We start from the raw sequence: 22,830 nt of genomic DNA, 5'->3' as shown, positions 1-22,830 counted from the left end.
CCTTCTCTATTGGCTGTTGAAACAGGTGACGTCTCTTACGTCATATACCAGCCTCTGGAGACTCCACCAGCTGACTTCTCTATTGGCTGTTGAAACAGGAGACGTCTCTTACGTCATATACCAGCCTCTGGAGACTCCACCAGCTGACTTCTCTATTGGCTGTTGAAACAGGAGACGTCTCTTATGTTGTAAAACCAGCCTCTGGAGACTCCACCAGCTGACTTCTCTATTGGCTGTTGAAACAGGAGACGTCTCTTACGTCATAAAACCAGCCTCTGGAGACTCCACCAGCTGACTTCTCTATCGGCTGTTGAAACAAGAGACGTCACCTGTTTCAACAGCCAATAGAGAAGTCACCTTGTAAAGTCAGCTACAATAAAATGATCCAAAATCCATCTTATTTCTGTTACAAACTGTTAACGGAGGCTCAACGTGCGCCAGAGAGCACGTACGGTGGAGCGAGAGAGAGTGACTGAAGAGAGGGAGAGCCTCGGACATATATTTGACATGTTGAAACCTGCAGAAAGCCTGTTTTGTTTTTGATGAATGAATGCTCGCTCTTGGGGGGAATTACTGGAATTGTTGGGTCTCTGTAAAGTATAGAGTGTGGTCTAGACCTCCTCTATCTGTAAAGTGTCTCGAGATAACTCCTGTTATGATTTGATACTATAAATAAAACTGAATCTCTGAATGATTCTCTCTTCTGTCTCTGCAGGCGTTCTTCCAGCGAGCCAAGCTGTAGGAAATAAAACTGGAAGTTCACTTTGGACACTTCACAGGAAGTGGTCGTACACGCCACTTAACAACAAATTAAAGGGACCTTAGCATAGGAGCTGCTTTTGCACTTAAAAAAGTAAAATGCATAACAAAGTCTGTCTAGAGTCGGGTCGTGGACAGACGCTCGGTGGACGGATTGAATCCCTCCGTCCGCCGACAAGACGAGCTGTCCGCGAGGACTGAAGAAAGCTCGACCGACGATCAGAAAACGTTTGCGGAGTCGAGTGGAAAAGGGCTTTTAGAAGTAAACACAGATCTGTGGGAGAGGATGCTGCCTGGACATCATTTGGTAATTACCCTGAAACCATCTGAACACGTGAAAACAAACCTTATTCTATTCAAACATTCACGTTAGCAAACTGCGGAAGCCCATTTCTGCCAACGTGATGGAAAGAAATAGATCCCGAAAGTCATTATAATAAGAAACTTGAGTTAGTATCTCGAAATAGTGACGTAGTATCTCGAAATAGTGAGGTAGTATCTCGAAATAGTGACGTAGTATCTCTACATAGTGACGTAGTATCTCGAAATAGTGACTATTACTATTTAGAGATACTAAGTCAAGATAATGAGTTAGTATATTTTGAAATTATTTTAAGATAGTAAGTCATTAGTTTTGAGATACAAAGTCATTATTTTGAGTATCTCAAAATACTGAGTAAGTATCTTTTGAAGAAGTACTGCGAGATACTACGTCGTTAATTTGAGAACGTTTCTCATGGTGATAACTTACAGGATCTTAGTTTTTTCATCACACTTTCATCTTGTTTTCTTTTACTGGCAAGAATGGGCTTCCATAGGAAGCACGTTTGACTTGTTTCTTTTGGGGGATGTTGCTGCTGCCACAGAATGGACCGAAAAAAGGGCTGAGTTGTATTATTTTTATTCAATATGTGACATTGATTTCTTTCTTTTTTAATTGTTGAGGAATGGATTTTCAGTTTGAAGTGAAACGTTCTTACAGCCCGACTCGATCTGCATCTTCCTTCCAGGTTCATTTCAAATACATGGGATATAATGTCCTGAATTCTCAGTATTAAAAGCTGATAATATCACAACCACTCTTTATATTAGCTACCTAATTGGGATGTAGATACTCACATTTCAGCCCCTTTTATGGTGAGTTTGGGTCAAAGGGTAACTTCTGTTTTTTTTTTTTTCAACCTGGACCCTATTGTTCCTATGTGTTTGTGACTACGTGACTGATGGGAACAACAATCTCTGACATTGGTCCAGTATTAAGCAAGATAGCTGTAGTTGGCAGTCGCGAAACAAGCTACGATGTAGGTTAATAGAGCAATTGTTCAGCTTGTATTTACCTTCACAAAAGTGCTGTTTTGCCGCTGACAGACTCAGATTAATATTCTAAGTGTCTGACAACATTATGAAAGGATTTCTAAGGAGGTCGACCTTTCTGTTGAAGGGTAAGATCCTTTTTTTAAACATAAAAACAGCCGCGAAATTGTGTTCGCTTAACCCACCAGACTCCATGTAAATAAACAGTAATTCTAGCATCGTAAAACACACTTCATTCAAAGTCGACAGAAACAAAATAAAACTATGAAAAGCTGTTTTGGGTCGTCTTTCCACTTTAACCAACCATCACAACTGTAGTTTTGGTTGAAATAAACACATAGTTAACAGATTTACAGGTGAGAATATGTTGGCTCTATACGCGCTAAAAGTACTGATTATTTACATGGAGTCTGGTGGGTTTAGCGCTAGCGACTTCAGAGCAGTTTCTGGTTAAACAGAAAGGTCTCAAAGAGGTTTTTAAAGGTCTATATCTGAAGGGATCCTTCCATAATGTTGTCAGACACTTAGAATAATAATCTGAGTCTGTCAGCAGCAACAACAGAAGTTTTAGTGGACGCTGACTGCTGCTGAACATTAGTCCTGTAGGGGAACATTACAGCCTGGTCTGTGGCTGCTGGTTACAGCGTTCACGCTCAATACTGGACCAGTGTCAAAGATTGTTGTTCCCATCAGTCACTTACACACACAGAACATAGGAGAATAGGGTCCAGGTCGATTAAACCCCCACGAAATGACCCTTTTTATAAATTAAAGACCCGATGAAAGTCCATGGAATATGTTTTTGTTTCCCAGAAATATGGCAAAAAGTTTGATAATTTCAGATGGAAATTAACATAAAACACAGGAACAAAATGTAAATAAGAGAAGATGTTAAAACATGTAAATAAAGTTCCTAGTTTTTATTTTTTATTTTTATTTTCATTCCCATCTTGAGACTAAATATGGAAGGTCATTTCTGCCAGAAAATGGAAGAAGATGAGAAACAATGCTCATGAAGTATGAATTGTGAGACGTATGAAGTCAGACATACTAATAGTTTGGATTACGTGTCATTAGTTACTTGCTCGTGTTTGGTTTATACATTTTTATAATCTTGTTTTTGATTTAGAAAGTCAGGAGTTATATCCAGAGGTGGACAGAGGACAACAATATGTTCTGTAAAAGTGAAACTATCGGAATAAAAATCTACTCAAGACACACACAGACACACACACACAGTCTCTCACACACAGACACACACACACAGTCACACACACACACACACACACACACACACACACACTCTCACTCAGTCTCACACACATACACACACACACACAGACTCTCACAGTCACACAGTCACACACACACACACACACACAGTCTCACACACACACACACACACACACAGTCACACACAGTCACACAGTCACAGTCACACACACACAGTCTCTCACAGTCACACAGTCACAGTCACACACACACAGTCACACACACACACACACACACACACACACAGACAGTCTCACACACACACACACACACAGTCACTCTCACACACACACACACACACACACACACACACACACACACACACACACACACACACACACACACACACACAGTCTCACACACACACACTGTTATTATTGTTATTTACTTTTGTTTAGTGTTTTTACTCTGTAATGGATTTGGTTTAAGATTTCCAACATAACAAATGTAAATAAAAGTAAAACCAGTTTTTAAGACCGATTCTAAAGAGTAAGACGACGCCTCCAGTCCCGTGAATAATTAATCATGAATGTTTCCACCTCCTGACTGACACGTAGGAAGACCTCTCAAACCTTTCTCTTCTTATTGGGCTGAAAAGACATTTTTAGGTTATTTTTTTAGTATTATTATTTATTTTTCGTCGTACGTTTGACTCGGTCTCATTATTTTGATCTCATGAAGTCAAAGTCAGAATGGTCGGTTACTAAATCATAATTGGACCTTTTTTGAAGAACCCGTAATTGTGACTTAAAGTGAAAGTCTTACTCCATTTTATTATTATGATTTGGACTCAAAACATCAAAGAAATGTGATTTATTTCAGTAATTGTTTATTTCAATCTTCATTGTATCTTTATTTTTTATGTAACTTGGCATAAATGACCTTCCATAGGACGCGTCAACCAGTTCATTCATGTACAGCTCATGTAAAAACCAAGTGAAGTTTCCCGTGTACAGAAGAGTTTTATATTCAAGCATTTGTGACAATTCAGGATGATCGAAAACAAAAGATTATGCAAAACGCTTCACTGGGATCAAAAGCTGTGAAGGAAACAATCAGTGTGAGACCAACTGTACAAAAAACTGTCTGACAAGTTTAGCTTATTGTCTCTGTACAGATGCTTCTGTTCTTGAAATCTTTGGATTTAAGGATGCACCGAATCCAGATTTTTGGGGTTCTGCTGAGTCCTGAACCCCCTGGTTGAGGTTCTGCTGAATCCTGAACCCCCTGGTTGAGGTTCTGCTGAATCCTGAACCCCCTGGTTGAGGTTCTGCTGAGTCCTCGTCCCGTCCTCAGTCCATGAACACAGTCAACACATTAATGAAGTAAACAGTGACTGTCCTTCCTTTGCCGTACCTGAAGTTGCTGCATTCTGGCTGCTGTCTGTAGATTCCTTCATGCTCAGCTCGTATTCTTCCAGATGTTTCATACCAGATGTTGTAACAGCGGTGATGTTGTGTATTGTTTAGGGTCCTCGCCACCACCAGACTAATCAGCATTGCAGATTGAACATGTAGCTGGACTTGAATGGCCTTCTTTTGACTGAAAGTACTGCCAAACAACCCTTTTTCTGCTCACCAGTTCCATTTCCACTTCCTCTCAGCCTGCTGCATTGAAGCTCCACCTACGTAAACACCTTCCTGTAATCAACGGCGCCGTCATTACGGCGACCAGCGTAGCGCGGAGTGACAGCGTAGGGCTCAGTTTGGTGGAAGAAAATTCTAAGGTTCAGCAGAATCTGGCGTTTCCCCCTCTCATTCCCCCTGCTCTGGTGTTTCCCCCCTCTCATTCCCCCTGCTCTGGTGTTTCCCCCTCTCATTCCCCCCTGCTCTGGTGTCTCCCCCTCTCATTCCCCCCTGCTCTGGTGTCTCCCCCTCTCATTCCCCCCTGCTCTGGTGTTTCCCCCTCTCATTCCCCCTGCTCTGGTGTTTCCCCCTCTCATTCCCCCCTGCTCTGGTGTCTCCCCCTCTCGTTCCCCCTGCTCTGGTGTCTCCCCCTCTCATTCCCCCCTGCTCTGGTGTTTCCCCCCTCTCATTCCCCCCTGCTCTGGTGTTTCCCCCTCTCATTCCCCCCTGCTCTGGTGTTTCCCCTCTCATTCCCCCTGCTCTGGCGTCGTCGTCCCCCCCCCCATGCACCGAGATCACTTTTGGCTCAAAACTCAAACGCTTAAACACCAAAACCTAGCAATGTAAATGTAGCCTAAATGTCTTTGGTTTTGACACAGTTTGGACTCCGTACGAATGCTAATCGTTACCCTAAAGCACCGACACACAGTGGGCTCAGTCAGGATCGGCACTTACTTCCTGTTGACTTATAAGTCCAGTCCACTTGCAAGACAGACATCCTCTCACCCCCCCCTGTAGTATGTTCTAGTGACCGTGTTCCTCATCGTACCGTCGTAGTGTTCGCCCACAGAAGTAGAGTCGGCTGACACAGTTATTGATGAATTTTCAGCCCGTTTGTTTTTATTTTTATTTTATTTCATCTTCAGCAGACCGAGAGAAGATCTTGAGGGTTAAGAGAGAATTTGCCAAACGGATGATTTTGTTCATTGGTGTTGAAATGTTTAAAGATCTGCATTTTATTTAGTTCTGGTTTTCATTTGGAGATCTGTTAGAACGTCTCTTAGAACCAATAAAGTGTTTACTAATCATGAGATCTCAGACTTCCTGTTGTTGTTTATTGTTTACCACACAAACTGACAGAAGGCACATCCATATTCTTTTCCATATTAGGCCTCCTGCACGCTGGCTCCGTGGCGTGAGCGTGTCAGCTGTGTGGCGTGAGCGTGGTGTGAGCGTGTCAGCTGCATGAGCGTGTCAGCTGTGTGGCGTGAGGGTGTCAGCTGTGTGGCGTGGCGTGAGCGTGTCAGCTGTGTGGCGTGAGGGTGTCAGCTGTGTGGCGTGAGCGTGTCAGCTGTGTGGCGTGAGGGTGTCAGCTGTGTGGCGTGGCGTGAGCGTGTCAGCTGTGTGGCGTGAGCGTGTCAGCTGCGTGGCGTGGCGTGAGCGTGTCAGCTGTGTGGTGTGAGCGTGTCAGCCGTGTGAGCGTGGCGTGAGCGTGTCAGCTGTGTGGTGTGAGCGTGTCAGCTGCGTGGTGTGAGCGTGTCAGCTGCGTGAGCGTGGCGTGAGCGTGTCAGCTGTGTGGCGTGAGCGTGTCAGCGTGGCGTGAGCGTGTGGTGTGAGCGTGTCAGCTGTGTGGCGTGAGCGTGTCAGCTGTGTGGCTGTGAGCGTGTCAGCTGTGTGGCGTGAGCGTGTCAGCTGTGTGGCGTGAGCGTGTCAGCTGTGTGGCGTGAGCGTGTCAGCTGTGTGGCGTGAGCGTGTCAGCTGTGTGGCGTGAGCGTGTCAGCTGTGTGGCGTGAGCGTGTCAGCTGTGTGGCGTGAGCGTGTCAGCTGTGTGGCGTGAGCGTGTCAGCTGTGTGGCGTGAGCGTGTCAGCTGTGTGGCGTGAGCGTGTCAGCTGTGTGGCGTGAGCGTGTCAGCTGTGTGGCGTGAGCGTGTCAGCTGTGTGGCGTGAGCGTGTCAGCTGGGTGCGTGGCGTGAGCGTGTCAGCTGTGTGGCGTGAGCGTGTCAGCTGTGTGGCGTGAGCGTGTCAGCTGTGTGGCGTGAGCGTGTCAGCTCGTGCGTGGCGTGAGCGTGTCAGCTGTGTGGCGTGAGCGTGTCAGCTGTGTGGCGTGAGCGTGTCAGCTGCGTGGCGTGTCAGCTGTGTGTGGCGTGGCGTGGCGTGAGCGTGTCAGCTGTGTGGCGTGAGCGTGTCAGCTGCGTGAGCGTGGCGTGAGCGTGTCAGCTGTGTGGTGTGAGCGTGTCAGCTGTGGCGTGGTGTGAGCGTGGCGTGAGCGTGTCAGCTGTGTGGTGTGAGCGTGTCAGCTGTGTGGTGTGAGCGTGTCAGCTGCGTGAGCGCGTGAGCGTGGCGTGAGCGTGTCAGCTGTGTGGTGTGAGCGTGTCAGCTGCGTGAGCGTGTCAGCAGTGTGTGGCGTGAGCGTGTCAGCTGTGTGGCGTGAGTGTGTCAGTTGCGTGGCTTGAGCGTGGCGTGAGGGTGTTAGCTGCGTGGGTGTGTCAGTCTTTATTTTGGCTCCCATGGTAACCGGTCAGAGCGTGCATGCTAGAAAGAAGACCGACGCCTATTTTTTATGCGACGCGCAAGCGTGTTGGAAGCGTTTCCAGACAACATAGAATACGAAAATATGTTTGTCATTTAGACACAAATATATTTAATAAATGACATGCTGATGTTTGAAAGTCTCGAGGTTTTGACATAAATGCGAAATCTGTTGAAGTCTTTCACTGGATTCTGATAAAACCATAACATGGACTTCATTATCTCAGGAAAGGGAATTGAAATATAAAAATATATATCGGAATATGTGCAAACAAATGTACAAAACACAGTTATCAATGGGAAACATCCATGTGTTCAGACAAGGCTAGCAGCTCCAGCTGCTGCAGCTCCAGCTGCTGCAGCTGCAGCTCCAGCAGCAGCAGCTCCAGCAGCAGCAGCTCCAGCAGCTCCAGCAGCAGCAGCAGCAGCTCCAGCAGCAGCAGCTCCAGCAGCAGCAGCTCCAGCAGCAGCTGCTGCAGCTCCAGCTGCTGCAGCTGCAGCTCCAGCAGCAGCAGCTCCAGCAGCAGCAGCAGCTCCAGCAGCAGCAGCTCCAGCAGCAGCAGCTCCAGCAGCTCCAGCAGCAGCAGCTCCAGCAGACACCTCGCAGCTGAAACGCCACAGCAGCAGCACGCTCACGCCACGCAGCCAGTGTGCAGGAGGCCTAACATGCTAGTAAATATGTTCAGCTCTGTGTTTTTACATTTTCTGATATTCTTTCTACCGTGTTTTTCCAGGTTTTTGTCTCCATTCTTCATCATCTAAATGTCCTCCAGGTCCAAGGCTGTCGTTTAGTAAATCTGTCGCTGACATCGCTGTATTCTTCCTCTTTATACAGACTTTTTATTTTCTACAAAAAATGATTTGCGCTGGTTAGGGGGTACATGGCTTAAAGACGCTGTTCAACGGGGGAACATTAGTGAAATAAAGCCTGAGAACCAGTGGACTAGACGATCCCTCTTTTAGTTTGAAACACACAGGAAGTGTTGAGAAAAAAAACCAAAGTCACTGAAATGAATTACTGAATAAAAACAGTATTTTTACTGAGAATCAACTTCTAGGGCAATTAATGAAGAAACTGGGTTTAGGGCGCCGGGGTAGCTCACCTGGTAGAGCGCGCGCCCATATAGGTTATGCAGAGTACAAGTACAAGTAGTACACAGCTGGTTTACAGAAGGTGGTTCAGAGTACTATAAATGAAATATAAATATGAGCAGTGTATTAGCAGTTACCTTATAAGAGCAGAATAAATATGGCTATGTAATATGAACATGTGCAGATATGTGCAATGTAGCAGCAGTGACATTATACTAGTAGAATAAAAGATAGATGCAGCGTATTATAAGAAAAACAGAATATGGATGTTCAGTATGAACCATATAGACAGATATGTACAGTGTGGTAACAAGAGTAGTGAGAATAAGTATGTGCAGGATGAGTAGTATGAAGAGCAGTACAATATGTATAGGTGTAGTTACAGTATGTACATTTGTAAAATGGAACAAAAAGGTATGCGCCCAACGTGGGGCTCGAACCCACGACCCTGAGATTAAGAGTCTCATGCTCTACCGACTGAGCTAGCCGGGCAACTACATTAGCATGTTTACTCCTCGATACAGCAGCCTTTGCTGCATCTGTCTCTCTCTCTCTCTCTCTGTCTCTCTCTGTGTGTCTCCCTCTCTCTCTGTCTCTCCCCCCCCTCTTTCATGTCTTCAGCTGTCATATATAAACAAAGGCCAAAAATGCCCCAAAAAATTATCTTAAAAGAAAAATAAACATGATTTTAAGCAGTTTGGTCCCATTAAAGGGCCGGAGGTGGAAGGAAGAGAAACAAACGAAGGTCCTTTACTACAGAAGTTACAACCATCTTAGTCAGATGGATTTGTTTTTTATTCCATTTGCAGATTATTCCAGCGTTCAAAAGCAGAAAACTCAAATATCAAACAACATAATCATAATAAGAGTCATTTTAACAGTGAGGCAAGACTTATGAAAAACTGAGTCACAACTTTACAGGATTTCATAAAAAGCCAAAATGATTCCTGACTTTACCAGAGTGCTTTTATTTTGAAAAACATTTGCTTTACTTTGTGAAGTTGTATTATTAAACCCAAATTAATTCAAGATTCTCAGCTAATATAAGAATATGACTGTAATACTTTCACCCAGGAAACGAAATCTTTTTCCTAAACTCAGCGAGTCCTTTTGGTGCCTAAACGTGACGTAACGGTCGTCGTGAATAAAGGAAGACTGTTGTTGTTGTTGTTGTTGTTGTCTGTGTTGTTGTTTTTATTGCAGAAGACAAAGAACAGAAGAGAACAGCACGGCTCAGATGAATCCTCGCCGGATGTCTGCGGGACGTCCCGCAGTCGGCCGCACTCTGGGGAGCCGTCCGTCGGGATCTCGCGGCGGGCCGATGGGGTCGTAGCGGGGGCGAGGGAGGAGGGCGCGGGGGAAGCCCGGCCACTGGTCGTACTCCCCCCCGATGATGCCGGGCAGCGGGGGGTGCAGCGGGACGGGCAGCGGGTGGTGGAGGGGGTGGTACGGGACGGGCACGGGGAGCGAGCGGTGGCGGGTCACGTGGCGGAGCTCACAGCGAAGCTTATGGAACCTTTTGTACAACTGAGAGAGATTTACACGCAACGTTACAACTGCAGATTTTCACAATAAAAGAGGAAATATTTAAATATGTAATATATGAGGGGTTGGGATCGTGTGTTAAAGATATCGACAAAAACACCAAAAAATCTATCGGGGAAACGTGCGAAAAAACGCCAAAAGGCGGCAAAAAAAAAAAAGGTTTATAACTGATTTTTTTTTTCATTCTAAAAAACCCTCGAAGAAGGCGACAAAAACTCTAAAAACAATTGTCAAAAATACCTAAAAAAAAGGCGACAAAATAAAAGAAAAAATGTCCAAAAAAAACCTTGAAGAAGGCGACAAAAACATTGGAAAAAAATGTCACAAAAATCTCGAAAAAGGCAACAGCCGAGAGAGATTTACAGGTAACGTTACAACTGCAGATTTTCACAATAAAAGAGTCAATATTTAAATATGTATATATATAAATACTAGAAGCTGCACAATATGTTTTTTTATCAGCTGGTGCAACACAGCGGAAAAGAAAGAGATTTCTTTGTTTGTTGAAAGGGCGTAACTTCCAGATATGGATTCAGTGTGTGCAGGTGAACTGAGGTTGTTGTGTGTTTCTCACCTCTCTCCAGTCTGTGTCTCTGGACCGGCTGAGATCTCGATCTGAACCGCAACACACACACGTTTATTATGCATTATTTAAACAACAACTTGGGAGTTTTTCGCCCTGGACAAGCTACAATATGACGCTAAACCGTCAGTCAGCATCCACTAAAAGTTCTGTTGTTGCTGCTGACAGACTCAGGTTATTATTCTAAGTGTCTGACAACATTATGAAAGGATCCCTACAGAGATAGACCTTTTAGTTAAAGAGGAAGATCCTTTTAGTTTAACATGAAACAGCCCCGAAATCACCATCACCAAACTACACCAGACTCCATGTAAATAATCAGGACTTTTAGCGTGTATAGAGCCAGCATATCTCCACCAGACTCCATGTACATAATCAGGACTTTTAGCGTGTATAGAGCCAGCATATCTCCACCAGACTCCATGTAAATAATCAGGACTTTTAGCGTGTATAGAGCCAGCATATTTCCACCAGACTCCATGTACATAATCAGGACTTTTAGCGTGTATAGAGCCAGCATATCTCCACCAGACTCCATGTAAATAATCAGGACTTTTATCAACGTAAAACACACTTCATTCAAAGTGGACAGAAACTAAATAAAACTATCAAAGTCCGTCTTGGTTCATCTTTCCACTGTTCCAACAATCACCACTCTGGTTTGGTTGAAATAAACCCTTAATTCACCCATTTACATGTGGAGATATGCTGGCTCTATACACGCTAAAAGTCCTGATTATTTACATGGAGTCTGGTGTAGTTTGGTGATGGTGATTTTGGGGCTGTTTCATGTTAAACTAAAAGGATCTTCCTCTTTAACTAAAAGGTCTATCTCTGTAGGGATCCTTTCATAATGTTGTCAGACACTTAGAATAATAATCTGAGTCATAGCATATTAGCATGTGTTAGCATGTTAGAAGATGTGTTAGTATGTGATATTTTTTTCATATTAGCATATGTTAGCATGCGTTAGCATATGTTAGCATGTTAGAAGATGTGTTAGCATATGAGCATTTTATCATATTAGCATATGTTAGCAGATGTGTTAGCATATGAGAATGTTTTGCATATTAGCATATGTTAGCATGTTCGCAGATGTGTTAGCATATGAGAATGTTTTGCATATTAGCATATGTTAGCATGTTCGCAGATGTGTTAGCATGTGTTAGCATATGAGCATTCTTTTGCATATTAGCATATGTTAGCATGTTAGATGTGTTAGCATATGATTTTTTTTTTCATATTAGCATATGTTAGCATGTTAGAAGATGTGTTAGCATGTGTTAAGATTTGAGTATTTTTTTGTGTGCATATTAACATATGTTAGCATATGTTAGCATCTGCTGCTACTACTACTCAGAGGAAGTGTTGAGGTGTTGGAGAGTCAGTCACTTAGACACAAAAACGTGGGAAAATAGGGCCCAGGGTTAAAAAATACCGAAGCTACCCTTTAAGTCACACATCCACCAAGGCGATCAGAAGACAAACTGTGTTTATAAAAGCCTGTTGTCTCACCTGTGAAGTCGCGCAGGTACAGGTGTCTCCACAGCGAGGAGTCGGCCGAGCAGACGCTCAGGTGTCGGCAGGACGACGACAGTCTGACCACGGAGCGGACGTCTAGCAGCCGCAGGACACGGAGGAGCAGCTCCGGAGGAAGAGCAGCCAGACCGAACGCCACCGGCAGAGCCATCGCTGCAAATAGTGACATCACAGTGACATCAGCGCTGGAGTGTAACTAAGTACATTTGCTCCAGTACTGTACTTGAGTCCAAATGTTGAGGTACTTGTACTTTACTTGAGTCTTTTCTTTTCATGCCACTTTCTACTTCTACTCCGCTACATTCATCTGTTACAGCTTTAGTTACTAGTTACTTTAGTTACTCCGCTACATTCATCTGTTCCAGCTTTAGTTACTAGTTACTTTAGTTACTAGTTACTTTAGTTACTCCGCTACATTCATCTGTTCCAGCTTTAGTTACTAGTTACTTTAGTTACTCCACTACATCGTTCCAGCTTTAGTTACTAGTTACTTTAGTTACTCCGCTACATTCATCTGTTCCAGCTTTAGTTACTAGTTACTTTAGTTACTAGTTACTTTAGTTACTAGTTACTTTAGTTACTCCGCTACATTCATCTGTTCCAGCTTTAGTTACTAGTTACTTTAGTTACTAGTTACTTTAGTTACTCCGCTACATTCATCTGTTCCAGCTTTAGTTACTAGTTACTTTAGTTACTAGTTACTTTAGTTACTCCGCTACATTCATCTGTTCCAGCTTTAGTTACTAGTTACTTTAGTTACTCCACTACATTCATCTGTTCCAGCTTTAGTTACTAGTTACTTTAGTTACTCCGCTACATTCATCTGTTCCAGCTTTAGTTACTAGTTACTTTAGTTACTCCGCTACATTCATCTGTTCCAGCTTTAGTTACTAGTTACTTTAGTTACTCCACTACATTCATCTGTTCCAGCTTTAGTTACTAGTTACTTTAGTTACTAGTTACTTTAGTTACTCCGCTACATTCATCTGTTCCAGCTTTAGTTACTAGTTACTTTAGTTACTCGCTACATTTAATCTATTCCCGCTTTCATTTACTGTTAGCTTTAGTTACTAGTTACTTTAGTTACTCCGCTACATTCATCTGTTGCAGCTTTAGTTACTAGTTACTTTAGTTACTCCACTACATTCATCTGTTCTAGCTTTAGTTACTAGTTACTTTAGTTACTAGTTACTTTAGTTACTCCACTACATTCATCTGGCGTCCGTCAACAATAGAAGCTCTGTATCTGGGACCGCTGGAGCTGGGACGGAGTAGGGACGCAGACGTTCTGCCGGTTAGTCCCGTGTGAATCGGCGTGTCGGGATGATGTGTACGGTGGCCCTGAAGTGCAAATCACAACGGCAAATAGAAAATCACAACGGCAAACAGAAAAACACAACGGCATTAACTTCTACCGTAAAGGTAGGGCCTATCTAGCAGAGGACGGAGCCTCCTGATTGGACAGACGGACTGTCTCTCTGTTAAAAGTAGCCGCTTTTCCGTGTTTTTCACCTCTCCTTCCTGTTAAAAGACAGACAGTCCGTCTGTCCAATCAGGAGGCTCCGTCCTCTGCTAGATAGGCCCTACCTTTCCGGTAGAAGTTAATGCCGTTTTGTTTTCATATTTGCTGTCGTGTTTTATGATTTGTTGTCGTGTTTTCCTATTTGTTGTCGTGTTTTCCTATTTGTTGTCGTGTTTTATGATTTGTTGTCGTGTTTTCCTATTTGCTGTCGTGTTTTATGATTTGCTGTTGCGTTTTTCTTTTTGCTGTTGTGATTTGCACTTCAGGGCCACCGTAGATGCGCCTCTGGTAGCCTCTACCGGCCCTAAAAGAGTTCAAACCCCCGACCCAAGTGCAGGGGGCCTGGCCCTCCTCTGCCGTAGATTTGGAGAAACTCAGATGTGGGGGGTGGATGTCTAAATCACACGAGGCCCCCAGGTGATACTAGTCCCGTGTGATTGGGGTCCGACTCTTGTGTTGTCTTCCCGCCGACCACGACCACGACAGCTTTTGGTTTTTCTGGGTCAGAATTTCAAATTCAAGCTATTTTGGTTTTTTTTTACATTTCGTCACTACTGCCCCTTTTCCCGACGTTTTTGTCACTTTTTTCAACATTTGTCACTTTTTTTTTAACGTTTTTTTCAACATTTTTGTCACTTTTTTCAACGTTTTTTGTCACTTTTTTCAACGTTTTTTGTAACTTTTTTCAACGTTTTTTGTCACTTTTTTTAAATGTTTTTTTCAATGTTTTTGTCACTTTTTTTAACGTTTTTTTCAACGTTTTTTGTCACTTTTTTCAACATTTGTCACTTTTTTTTTCAAGTTTTTTGTCACTTTTTAACATTTTTGTCAGTTTTTTCAACATTTGTCACTTTTTTCAACGTTTGTCACTTTTTAACATTTGTCAGTTTTTTCAACATTTGTCACTTTTTAACATTTTAGTCACTTTTTCAAAAAATATTTCACTTTTTTCAACGTTTTTGTCGATTTTATTTTCTTCAAATGCTATAAAATTGAATAAAAAACCCCCAAATTCAATGAAAGTAGTGAACTGATCATTTGTTTAACTTGTGAAGAGCGTCGTAGGAACCATCCACGTTATTCTTTTAGAACATTTGGTTGAAAGAAACCCACTTTTTGAAAATGGGTCAGATTTGACCCGAGGACAACAGGAGGGATAAGAAACTCGTGTGCAGAGAATAACGGGGAGCTGCGGCGTGCGGCGTGCGGCGTGCGTACCTTCTCTGGCGGCGGCAATCAACGGGTACGCCAGCTGGTCTTTGAAGATTCGGGACAGTTTCTTCAAATCTCTGTAAGCTGCAGCTGCACTTTCTCCTGAACACACAACACAGATGGGATTCCAGATGCATATTATTATTATTATTATTATTATTATTATTATTAACAGAAGAAGCGCTGATCACGCTGGTCCAGTTCGACAATCGAAAGCTCTACCTGGCCACTCGTGGGTCACGAAGCTGGACGGATTGAGACACAGTTTCCGGACCGTGTCGACGGTTTCGTTCACCTTCAGGGTCGCTGCAGAAGAACAAACGGGTTAGAACACAGAAGACGTGAGCTGTTCCAAAACATCCGTTGTTATGCTACTTTTTAATGCTCCAAAAGTAAAAATGATGACAGACAACGGACAGTTTTACCCGTTAATACAAAGCAAGGGCGTAACTTAGGGTTCAACATTGGAGGGGGGGAGAAAAGCAACAAAAACTTGGAAAAAAAAAAAACTTCTGCAATCCTTCGTTGGACAAGCACTTCAACTGACAATTATTCTGGATTTAAATAGGGTTGGGTCCCGAAACGCCTACGCAACCGGTAGGAATCGGACCGGATTAAAACGCAAATTCCGGTTCCACTTAATGTGTGGACTGAAATATTTCCCCTCTGTCGCTCCGAAACGGACGTAAAAATATCCCCCTCTCTCCGTAGTCTACCGTTAGCTAGCTACTGTAAATGTAGGCTACTTTTAAACTGACATATTTCCCCTCTGGGCTCACCAAAACAGACGTAAAAGCATGTTAACCATTCACTGCACGTGATCGCTATTACAGCGTCCATATTCTGCTCATTTTCAGGTTCATAACTGTATTTTAAGGTTGTACCAGAATAGGTTTACATGGTTTAATTGTCAAAAAACACCATATTGTTGTTGTACTGCACAGCTCTCTCTCACTGCTGCAGATCCTCTTTTCAGCTGGTCTCTGTTTCAGCTACAGAGTGAGACCTCTCTTCTTCTTCTTCTTCTGTACTATCTTTGATTGCACATGCTCAGTAGCTCAGATGTAGATCATGTCAGCTAGCTAGCTCCATAGACAGTAAAAGAAAGGCTGTTTCTCCAGCTTCAGTCAGTTACAAGGCAGGATTAGCTGGGAGACTTCTTCTAAATGAGGGCGCACATAGAAGTAGTTCTTTTGGAGATTATGGTGAACTTGTGTGTGTCGTAGCAGTGCTTTGCTATTGAGAACGAGGTAGCATGCTAGCGTTAGCGTACGAAAGTTTACATCGTACGTTTCTCTGGGATCAGCCAGCGTGAAGGACATCTATATTCTGATTGGTTGCTGCTGAACGTCACAGCTCATTACCATAACGTTGACCTACTTTCAGCTTTCTGATTGACGCTCTGGTCGCTCAAAATGCGACGCCGACAGATTTGACGCTCCTTGCAGCTGAGAGAAGCTTCCATTGAAGATGAATGACTTCCTGTATCTTTAGAAGATCAAGTCGGCAGCGAGGTGTACGTACAGTAAGAGTTGACGACTAATGGACTAGTCTTTGCAGCTGTAGAGAAAAGGAGGATAACTGACCGTTGATGACGAGCACGGGGCCCATGCACACGGCCACCACCATGGCGACGCTGTTGTCACACAGAGGGTGAGAGTACTGCAGCCGGTAGACGCCGGCCGCTGCGTTCCAGCCTGCAGGCATCTCCCCAGCCTTCACCTCACAGCCCTGAACACACACACACACACACACACACACACACACACACACACACACACACACACACACACACACACACACGTTTTTGTATTTTAGCTTTGACTTTCTGATTTCTTTTCAGTTTAGTTTTAGTGAGTTATTTAGAGTGCTGTTGGCTAGGTTGAGTTTAGTCTGAGTGGATTCCATCCATCCTGCGGCCGTCTTACCTGTGTAGCGAAGCCCGTTTCGAGCATCAGCAGGTGTCCGGCCACCATGACGGCGTCGCTGGGACTGCTGGTCTTTGCCGAGTGGTGGAGGAGCTCCAGGGACAGAGGAGCCTGGCCGTCCTCCGCCTCGCTGCACAGCATCGGCTCCCAGCTGGGCTCCGACGGTGCAGGCGGTCCAGACGATCCAGAGTCCAAGACCTCAGGGGAGTCCTGAGTCTGTGTAAGAGCTTCTGCAGGCCTCCAGCTGCTGCCTGTCGGCTGTTTGTTCAATACAACAAGACTGTGAGCGTAAAGGCGCCGACACACCAACCTGATAATCGGCCGTCGGACAGTCTGGCAAGGTCAGTGACTCGAGTCTGTTCGGTGTTTTTTCCGTGCCGTCGGCCTTCATTTTGGCCGACCTGACTTGTTGAATCGGAAGGCGGGTAGTCGGACTCAATGACCCATCTGATTGATGGAGAGCTAACCCGGAAATGGCGAGCGGGATGAGCGTGACTAGAGTCTCTCAACATCTGACATTAATCTTCTAAACTGACCTTTGTTGATGTGAAATGAAGACAGATTCAGCAGCTGCACGGCCTGTTTCTCTCTTCACATGTTTCCAGAAACACGTTTCGGTGAACTATTTTAGTCCAATATGAGATCATATTCTGAACGAGACGCCATGATGCTCGCGTGAAAAATCTGGGAGCCTGTCAGCCGCCGGTTTTCATTTTTTGGGCGACAATACCGAGTAGCGCCGCCTGCTGTTATGTTATCGCGCAGAACGTACGCTGAAGTCGCGTCTCTTCGGTGCGTCCTGAGGCTCTTTCTGGACCTCGGGGGGACTGATCAGTCCGACTGGCTTTACTGCCGACGGTCGGCCGTCTGGTTGGTGTGTCAGGGGCTTTTAACACATCTGCTTTCTAAAATAAAGTGAATTCCAAAAAAAAATGTAAAAAAAGGTTCTTTCATGGCTTGATTTGCTAAACTCTCTGATGGCTAAGGACGTTTTTTGCTGACTTTTTTGGGGCTTTAAGTTGACCAAACTGTAAGTGAGAAGACTACATGAGATATGTAATAAAACAATCACACATATTGTGACTTTTTCAATTAAATAAAAGCATGTCAATAAACTAATGTCTGTGCCAGACCCTCCTCCACAGCGCTGAGGAGGAAGGTCTGGCTGTGTGATAGCCAGACCCTCCTCCACAGCGCTGAGGAGGAAGGTCTGGCTGTGTGATGCAGACCCTCCTCCACAGCGCTGAGGAGGAAGGTCTGGCAAAGTGAGATTAGTGAAGGGCTCACCCGGTTGGATGTCACTACAGCAGTCTGTTGGTTTTGTTCGTTCCCTTGGTTCTGCTGCTGCTGCCTCTGGGCCTCCGTGCCGCCGCCCGTCGTCCCGTTGGTGGAGGCGGTGGAGGCGCCAGCTGCCGACTCAGGCAGGACGACGCAGATCAGATCCCCGGACACGATGCCGCAGGACGACAGCGTCTCGCCGGAGTCGGACAGGAGCTCCGAGCCGTTGAGCGACAAACTGAACTGTGTGTCTGCACTGAAACGGAAAAACACACCGTGGCGTCACATCCGGGAAATCAAACATCCTGCTGGCACCGGGAACCGGAACAAGACTTTAACGTCAGGACTCAGCAAGGGCGTAATTATGGGTTCAACATTGGGGGGGGGTTAAGATTTCCAACTAACTTTCCCCGTGACATTTCTGCATGTATTGAGAAAAGCGACAAAAACATCGGAAAAAATTGTTGAAAAAAACCTCCAAAACTTTGGCAAAAGGTGACAAAAATTGTCCCAAAAAACCCCCCGAAAAGGCAACAAAAACTAATAAAAAAAAATGTCAAAGACAAATTCGAAATAGGCGACAAAAAGTCCAACAGAAACCGTGAAAAAAGCGGAAAGAAAAATTGAAAATGCAATAAAAATGTCCAAAAAAGTCCAGTTTTGATTACGCTGAAGATACAAAGATAACCTGGGCTGTAGATACGTCCAGTGTTTGGTTTATAGTTCATATTAGGGCTGCCCCAAATACCATGTTTTGTGCTTCAAAGCTTCGGTACTAATCAATAGTCAATATTGGAAGCTTGTGATCAGGACTCTGACATTACTACTGCATTACGCACCGCCAAACTATTTCTACCTCAACTGAGATATGGACACATGGACGATATCTGATTTTCTCCATATCACCCATCAGCTGTATTAAGGTCTAAAGGCTACAAGGATGTCTGACCTGAGTCCGTGAGAAGACAAAAGCGTCTCCTTGATGAGGTCTGTGAGCTGGCTCAGGCTGGGCTCTTCTCCAGGTAACTCCACCCTGGTGGTCTGCCGCTGGATCCGAACTCGCAGCTTCATGCTGCACGCCAAACATGAACAGGTTCAGTCTCAACAAGAGCATCAGGCAACGCATCGAGACTTCTGTACACGATCTGTTCTGCGCAAGATGATAATCCTGTTGTACGAGGATTTACGACACTGCGCGATCTGTTCCACGCTTCTGGTCGTAGTTGTAGCGGTCCGTTAGCCTCGTGGATGTATTAAGAGAACTGTTAGCCTCCACCGGGAAGCTAACGCTAGTTTAGCTAACAGCTTTCGGCTAACCAGACAGCATGTAAAAGACCCTCAAACCTGAAAATAACACGTTCAAATATATATAACAGCTGTTACGTCAGTTCTACTTTACTACTTGTGCTCATAATACAATCACTCAATACTTGTCTTTATTGTTATTACTATAAAGTCTTAATGTAGCTGTAGCCTGCTTTCCCCAGTGTTTGAGTTAACGTTATTTTTTAGACTGAATCAAGCTGTCTCAGCTAGCGGTTAGCCGAATTAGCTGTTAGCTAAACTAGCAGTAGCTTCCCGGTGGAGGCTAACCGCTCTCTTAATACACCCATGAGGCTAACGGCAGACCGCTACAGCTATGACAGATCGTGCAGTGTCGAAAATCCCATGGATGTATTAAGACAACTCGTAAAACAGGATTATCATCTTGCGCATGCGCAGAACAGATCGTGCAAACAGCGCTGGCCAGTTAGACACCCCTCCCTGGCCCTGATTGGTCCATCTGAACAGTTGGATACCCCACCTGGCCCTGATTGGTCCATCTGAACAGTTGGATACCCCACCTGGCCCTGACTGGTCCATCTGAACAGTTAGACACCCCCCCCCCTGGCCCTGATTGGTCCATCTGAACAGTTAGACACCCCTCCTGGCTCTGATTGGTCCATCTGAACAGTTGGATACCCCACCTGGCCCTGACTGGTCCATCTGAACAGTTAGACACCCCCCCTGGCCCTGATTGGTCCATCTGAACAGTTAGACACCCCCCCTGGCCCTGATTGGTCCATCTGAACAGTTAGACACCCCCCCTGGCCCTGATTGGTGCATCTGAACAGTTAGACACCCCCCCTGGCCCTGATTGGTCCATCTGAACAGTTAGACACCCCCCCCTGGCCCTGATTGGTGCATCTGAACAGTTAGACACCCCCCTGGCCCTGATTGGTCCATCTGAACAGGGCTCCAAGCTGTAGGTGGAGCCAGAGGAGCTGGATTATTTTAATGACCTGCTTCCTGTAGTTCTACTGGAACATAGGGTCAGTTTCAGCAGATATGACAGAAAGGGAGTTTTATAAGTTACCTACTACACCTTTAAAGTAACCAAAGTAAAGATACTAATGATATAATCAAACGTATGCAGCTGTATAATGCAAACAAAACAGAACTATTTAACATAACGAAACAATGAATAGCTCCAACAAACATAAAATGAAATAAACAATAAATACAGAAACATATATACACAATACCTGTTGCATAAGAAAAAAAGAGGCTGAATGAAAAATAGACCCAGGCCAAAGGTACAGTAAATATGTGCAAAAGGGGTGTCCACATACTTTTGGCCACTTAGCTTACCTGATATTATTCCTTTATCTGTTTTTATAAACTGAATCACGTTTCTTTTAAATAAACGTTTTTTATCACATACAAGGAATTTGTTTTGGTGTTGTTGGTGCATGTCACACATTCTCTAGATGGAGGTATAAACAATATAAGTATAAGTACACAGTATGTATCCATCCATCTTCGTCCTCTTATCCGGCTCCAGCAGGGACCCCAAACTTCCCTTTCCCGAGCCACATTAACACAGTATGTATTCAATTCAAAAATAAAGATATAAATAAAAAACAAAGAGCATTACAGCAGAGCACAATAGCTCAAAATAACTCCCTATAATGTCGCAAAAAAGTGAATGGAGTTTGGTGGAAAGATACCTATTTTCCCCTTAAGAACTGCGCACATATTTGACAGGAGTGTCCACATAATTTTAGAAATATAGCATACATGATATTAGCACAATAGCTCGAAACTACTTTTCCTAAAATCTGGCGAAAAGTGAATGGAGTTTGGTGGAAAGATTCCTATATCTGCAAAAGAAAACATCTTTTAAAATGTGTTTTTTTTCTTAAGAACTACGCACATGTTTGACAGGAGTGTCCACATATTTTGGGACGTATATCATCCTTGATATTATTCCTTCATTGGTTTTTACAAACAGAAATTAATTAAATAAATGTTTTTAGCACGATAGCTCAAAATATCAGTTTTCCCTAAAATGTGGCGAAAACTTAAAGGAGTTTGGTAGAGAGATGCCTATGTCTACAAAGGAATATATTTAAAGGTGTGTGTATTTTCTCTTGAGATATATTTCGAGATAGACGAGATATTTTTATATATATATATATATATATATATATATATATATATATATATATATATATAGTATATTGTCCATTGTTAAGCTTACAATTATCCTGATTATAGGGCCAAAACGAAAGCTTCATGAGTCATTCATTTGCTATCTTTTAAGTACAAAACTCCGCCAGGAATCTCCATCTTTTAAATGCTTGATGAGTCATTGAAGTAGTTTTTCGGTGTTGGGAGTACTGTAGCTTTTTGTTAGCCTGAAACCAAACTGTATTTAATCATTCGGCATAACATTCAGATGCAAAACACGTTACATTTTCCGTTAATTGACGTTAGGAACTTAAGAGTTTGGAAGAAAACATGACAACAAGACAAAACTGTCAACACATTATTATTGCAAAAATAAGTAAAACAACACAGAAACAGATTTAACTAATTTATCAGAAGGCTGGAATCAAATGTGATTTGTTATTTAAGAAGAAATTAAACGTTTCGTTTTCGTTTCTGGGCTGAACGTTAACCAACGTTTTAAGTTGCTGCGTAACAGTGAAGCGTCGCTAGTTAGCTAACTTAGTGCTAACAAGGTTAGCTAGTTGACTTGTTTAAAAGACGATTTGGTGATAAAAGCAGTGAAAACAGAACAAACACTTACATGATGGATTAAAGTGATTAAATCCAGGTCGTTTTATCACATTTCTCTGAAGAGTTGCATCTGTAAACAGACCCAGGAGCGACTAGAGACGCACAAAAAGTCAAAACGTCACAGCTAAAAAGACAGCTTCCGGTTTCAAAATGAAGATTTTCAAAAATACAATCGGACTCGTTTCATGTGAGAGTTGGCCTCCGCCAGGGCTGCGCTTTATCACCAATCCTGTTTGTAGTATTTATGGACAGGATATCGAGGCGTAGTCGGGGTGGAGAGGGGTTGCAGTTCGGTGGGCTGGGGATCTCATCGCTGCTTTTTGCAGATGATGTGGTCCTGATGGCATCATCGGCCTGTGACCTTCAGCACTCACTGGATCGGTTCGCAGCCGAGTGTGAAGCGGCTGGGATGAGGATCAGCACCTCTAAATCGGAGGCCATGGTTCTCAGCAGGAAACCGATGGAGTGCCTTCTCCAGGTAGGGAATGAGTCCTTACCCCAAGTGAAGGAGTTCAAGTACCTTGGGGTCTTGTTCGCAGTGAGGGGACAATGGAGCGGGAGATTGGTCGGAGAATCGGCACAGCAGGTGCGGTATTACATTCAATTTATCGCACCGTTGTGACGAAA

At 44.0% G+C, this 22,830-nt stretch overlaps 2 protein-coding genes and 1 non-coding gene across 6 annotated transcripts in view; 1 reads left to right on the top strand and 2 right to left on the bottom strand.

The window, feature by feature from the left end:
* xpot (exportin, tRNA (nuclear export receptor for tRNAs)) overlaps window positions 1–5,185 on the top strand; it is a 36,669-nt gene extending 31,484 nt beyond the window's left edge. Inside the window, exons 25-27 of one of the 4 annotated variants that reach the window (XR_013503304.1) lie at window positions 716–1,066; window positions 4,463–4,581; window positions 4,613–5,185. Coding sequence is in view for 1 of the 4 variants with exons in the window: in XM_078272556.1 (XP_078128682.1) it covers window positions 716–742 (27 nt within the window). In the remaining 3 variants the exon portion in view is untranslated. Of the gene's footprint in view, window positions 1–715; window positions 3,002–4,462 lie in introns of those variants that run through there. The other 3 variants (XR_013503303.1, XR_013503302.1, XM_078272556.1) reach the window with 3 other exon arrangements.
* Window positions 5,186–8,950: 3,765 nt separating this feature from the next.
* trnak-cuu (transfer RNA lysine (anticodon CUU)) lies at window positions 8,951–9,023 on the bottom strand. The gene has a single exon. It is a non-coding gene; the product is annotated as a tRNA-Lys (tRNA).
* A 266-nt stretch (window positions 9,024–9,289) lies between these two features.
* On the bottom strand, window positions 9,290–22,338 carry fbxo7 (F-box protein 7). The gene is made up of 10 exons (XM_078273061.1): window positions 22,214–22,338; window positions 19,088–19,210; window positions 18,148–18,394; window positions 16,861–17,118; window positions 16,519–16,663; window positions 15,155–15,238; window positions 14,939–15,034; window positions 12,175–12,351; window positions 10,651–10,691; window positions 9,290–10,058 (listed from the first exon to the last, which is right to left on the bottom strand). Exons 2-10 carry the CDS (start codon window positions 19,207–19,209, stop codon window positions 9,765–9,767), a joined length of 1,464 nt encoding a protein of 487 aa, XP_078129187.1. The 5' UTR covers window position 19,210; window positions 22,214–22,338; the 3' UTR covers window positions 9,290–9,764.
* Between the last annotated feature and the right edge of the window lie 492 nt (window positions 22,339–22,830).

This window comes from Sander vitreus, chromosome 17 (assembly GCF_031162955.1).
Source record: "Sander vitreus isolate 19-12246 chromosome 17, sanVit1, whole genome shotgun sequence".
In the NCBI taxonomy this organism is placed as follows: Eukaryota; Metazoa; Chordata; class Actinopteri; order Perciformes; family Percidae; genus Sander; species Sander vitreus.
The sequence above is the reverse complement of the archived record's forward strand: the minus strand, read 5'-3'. Positions and strand labels throughout refer to the sequence as shown.

Coding starts and splice junctions, on each gene's coding strand:
- fbxo7 (XM_078273061.1), bottom strand. CDS start 19,209: ATGAAGCTGCGAGTTCGGATCCAGCGGCAGACCACCAGGGTGGAGTTA. Junction 16,664..16,860: donor AAACGGGCTTCGCTACACAG/GTAAGACGGCCG, acceptor GTGTGTGTTCAG/GGCTGTGAGGTGAAGGCTGG. Junction 15,035..15,154: donor CGTGACCCACGAGTGGCCAG/GTAGAGCTTTCG, acceptor TTGTGTGTTCAG/GAGAAAGTGCAGCTGCAGCT.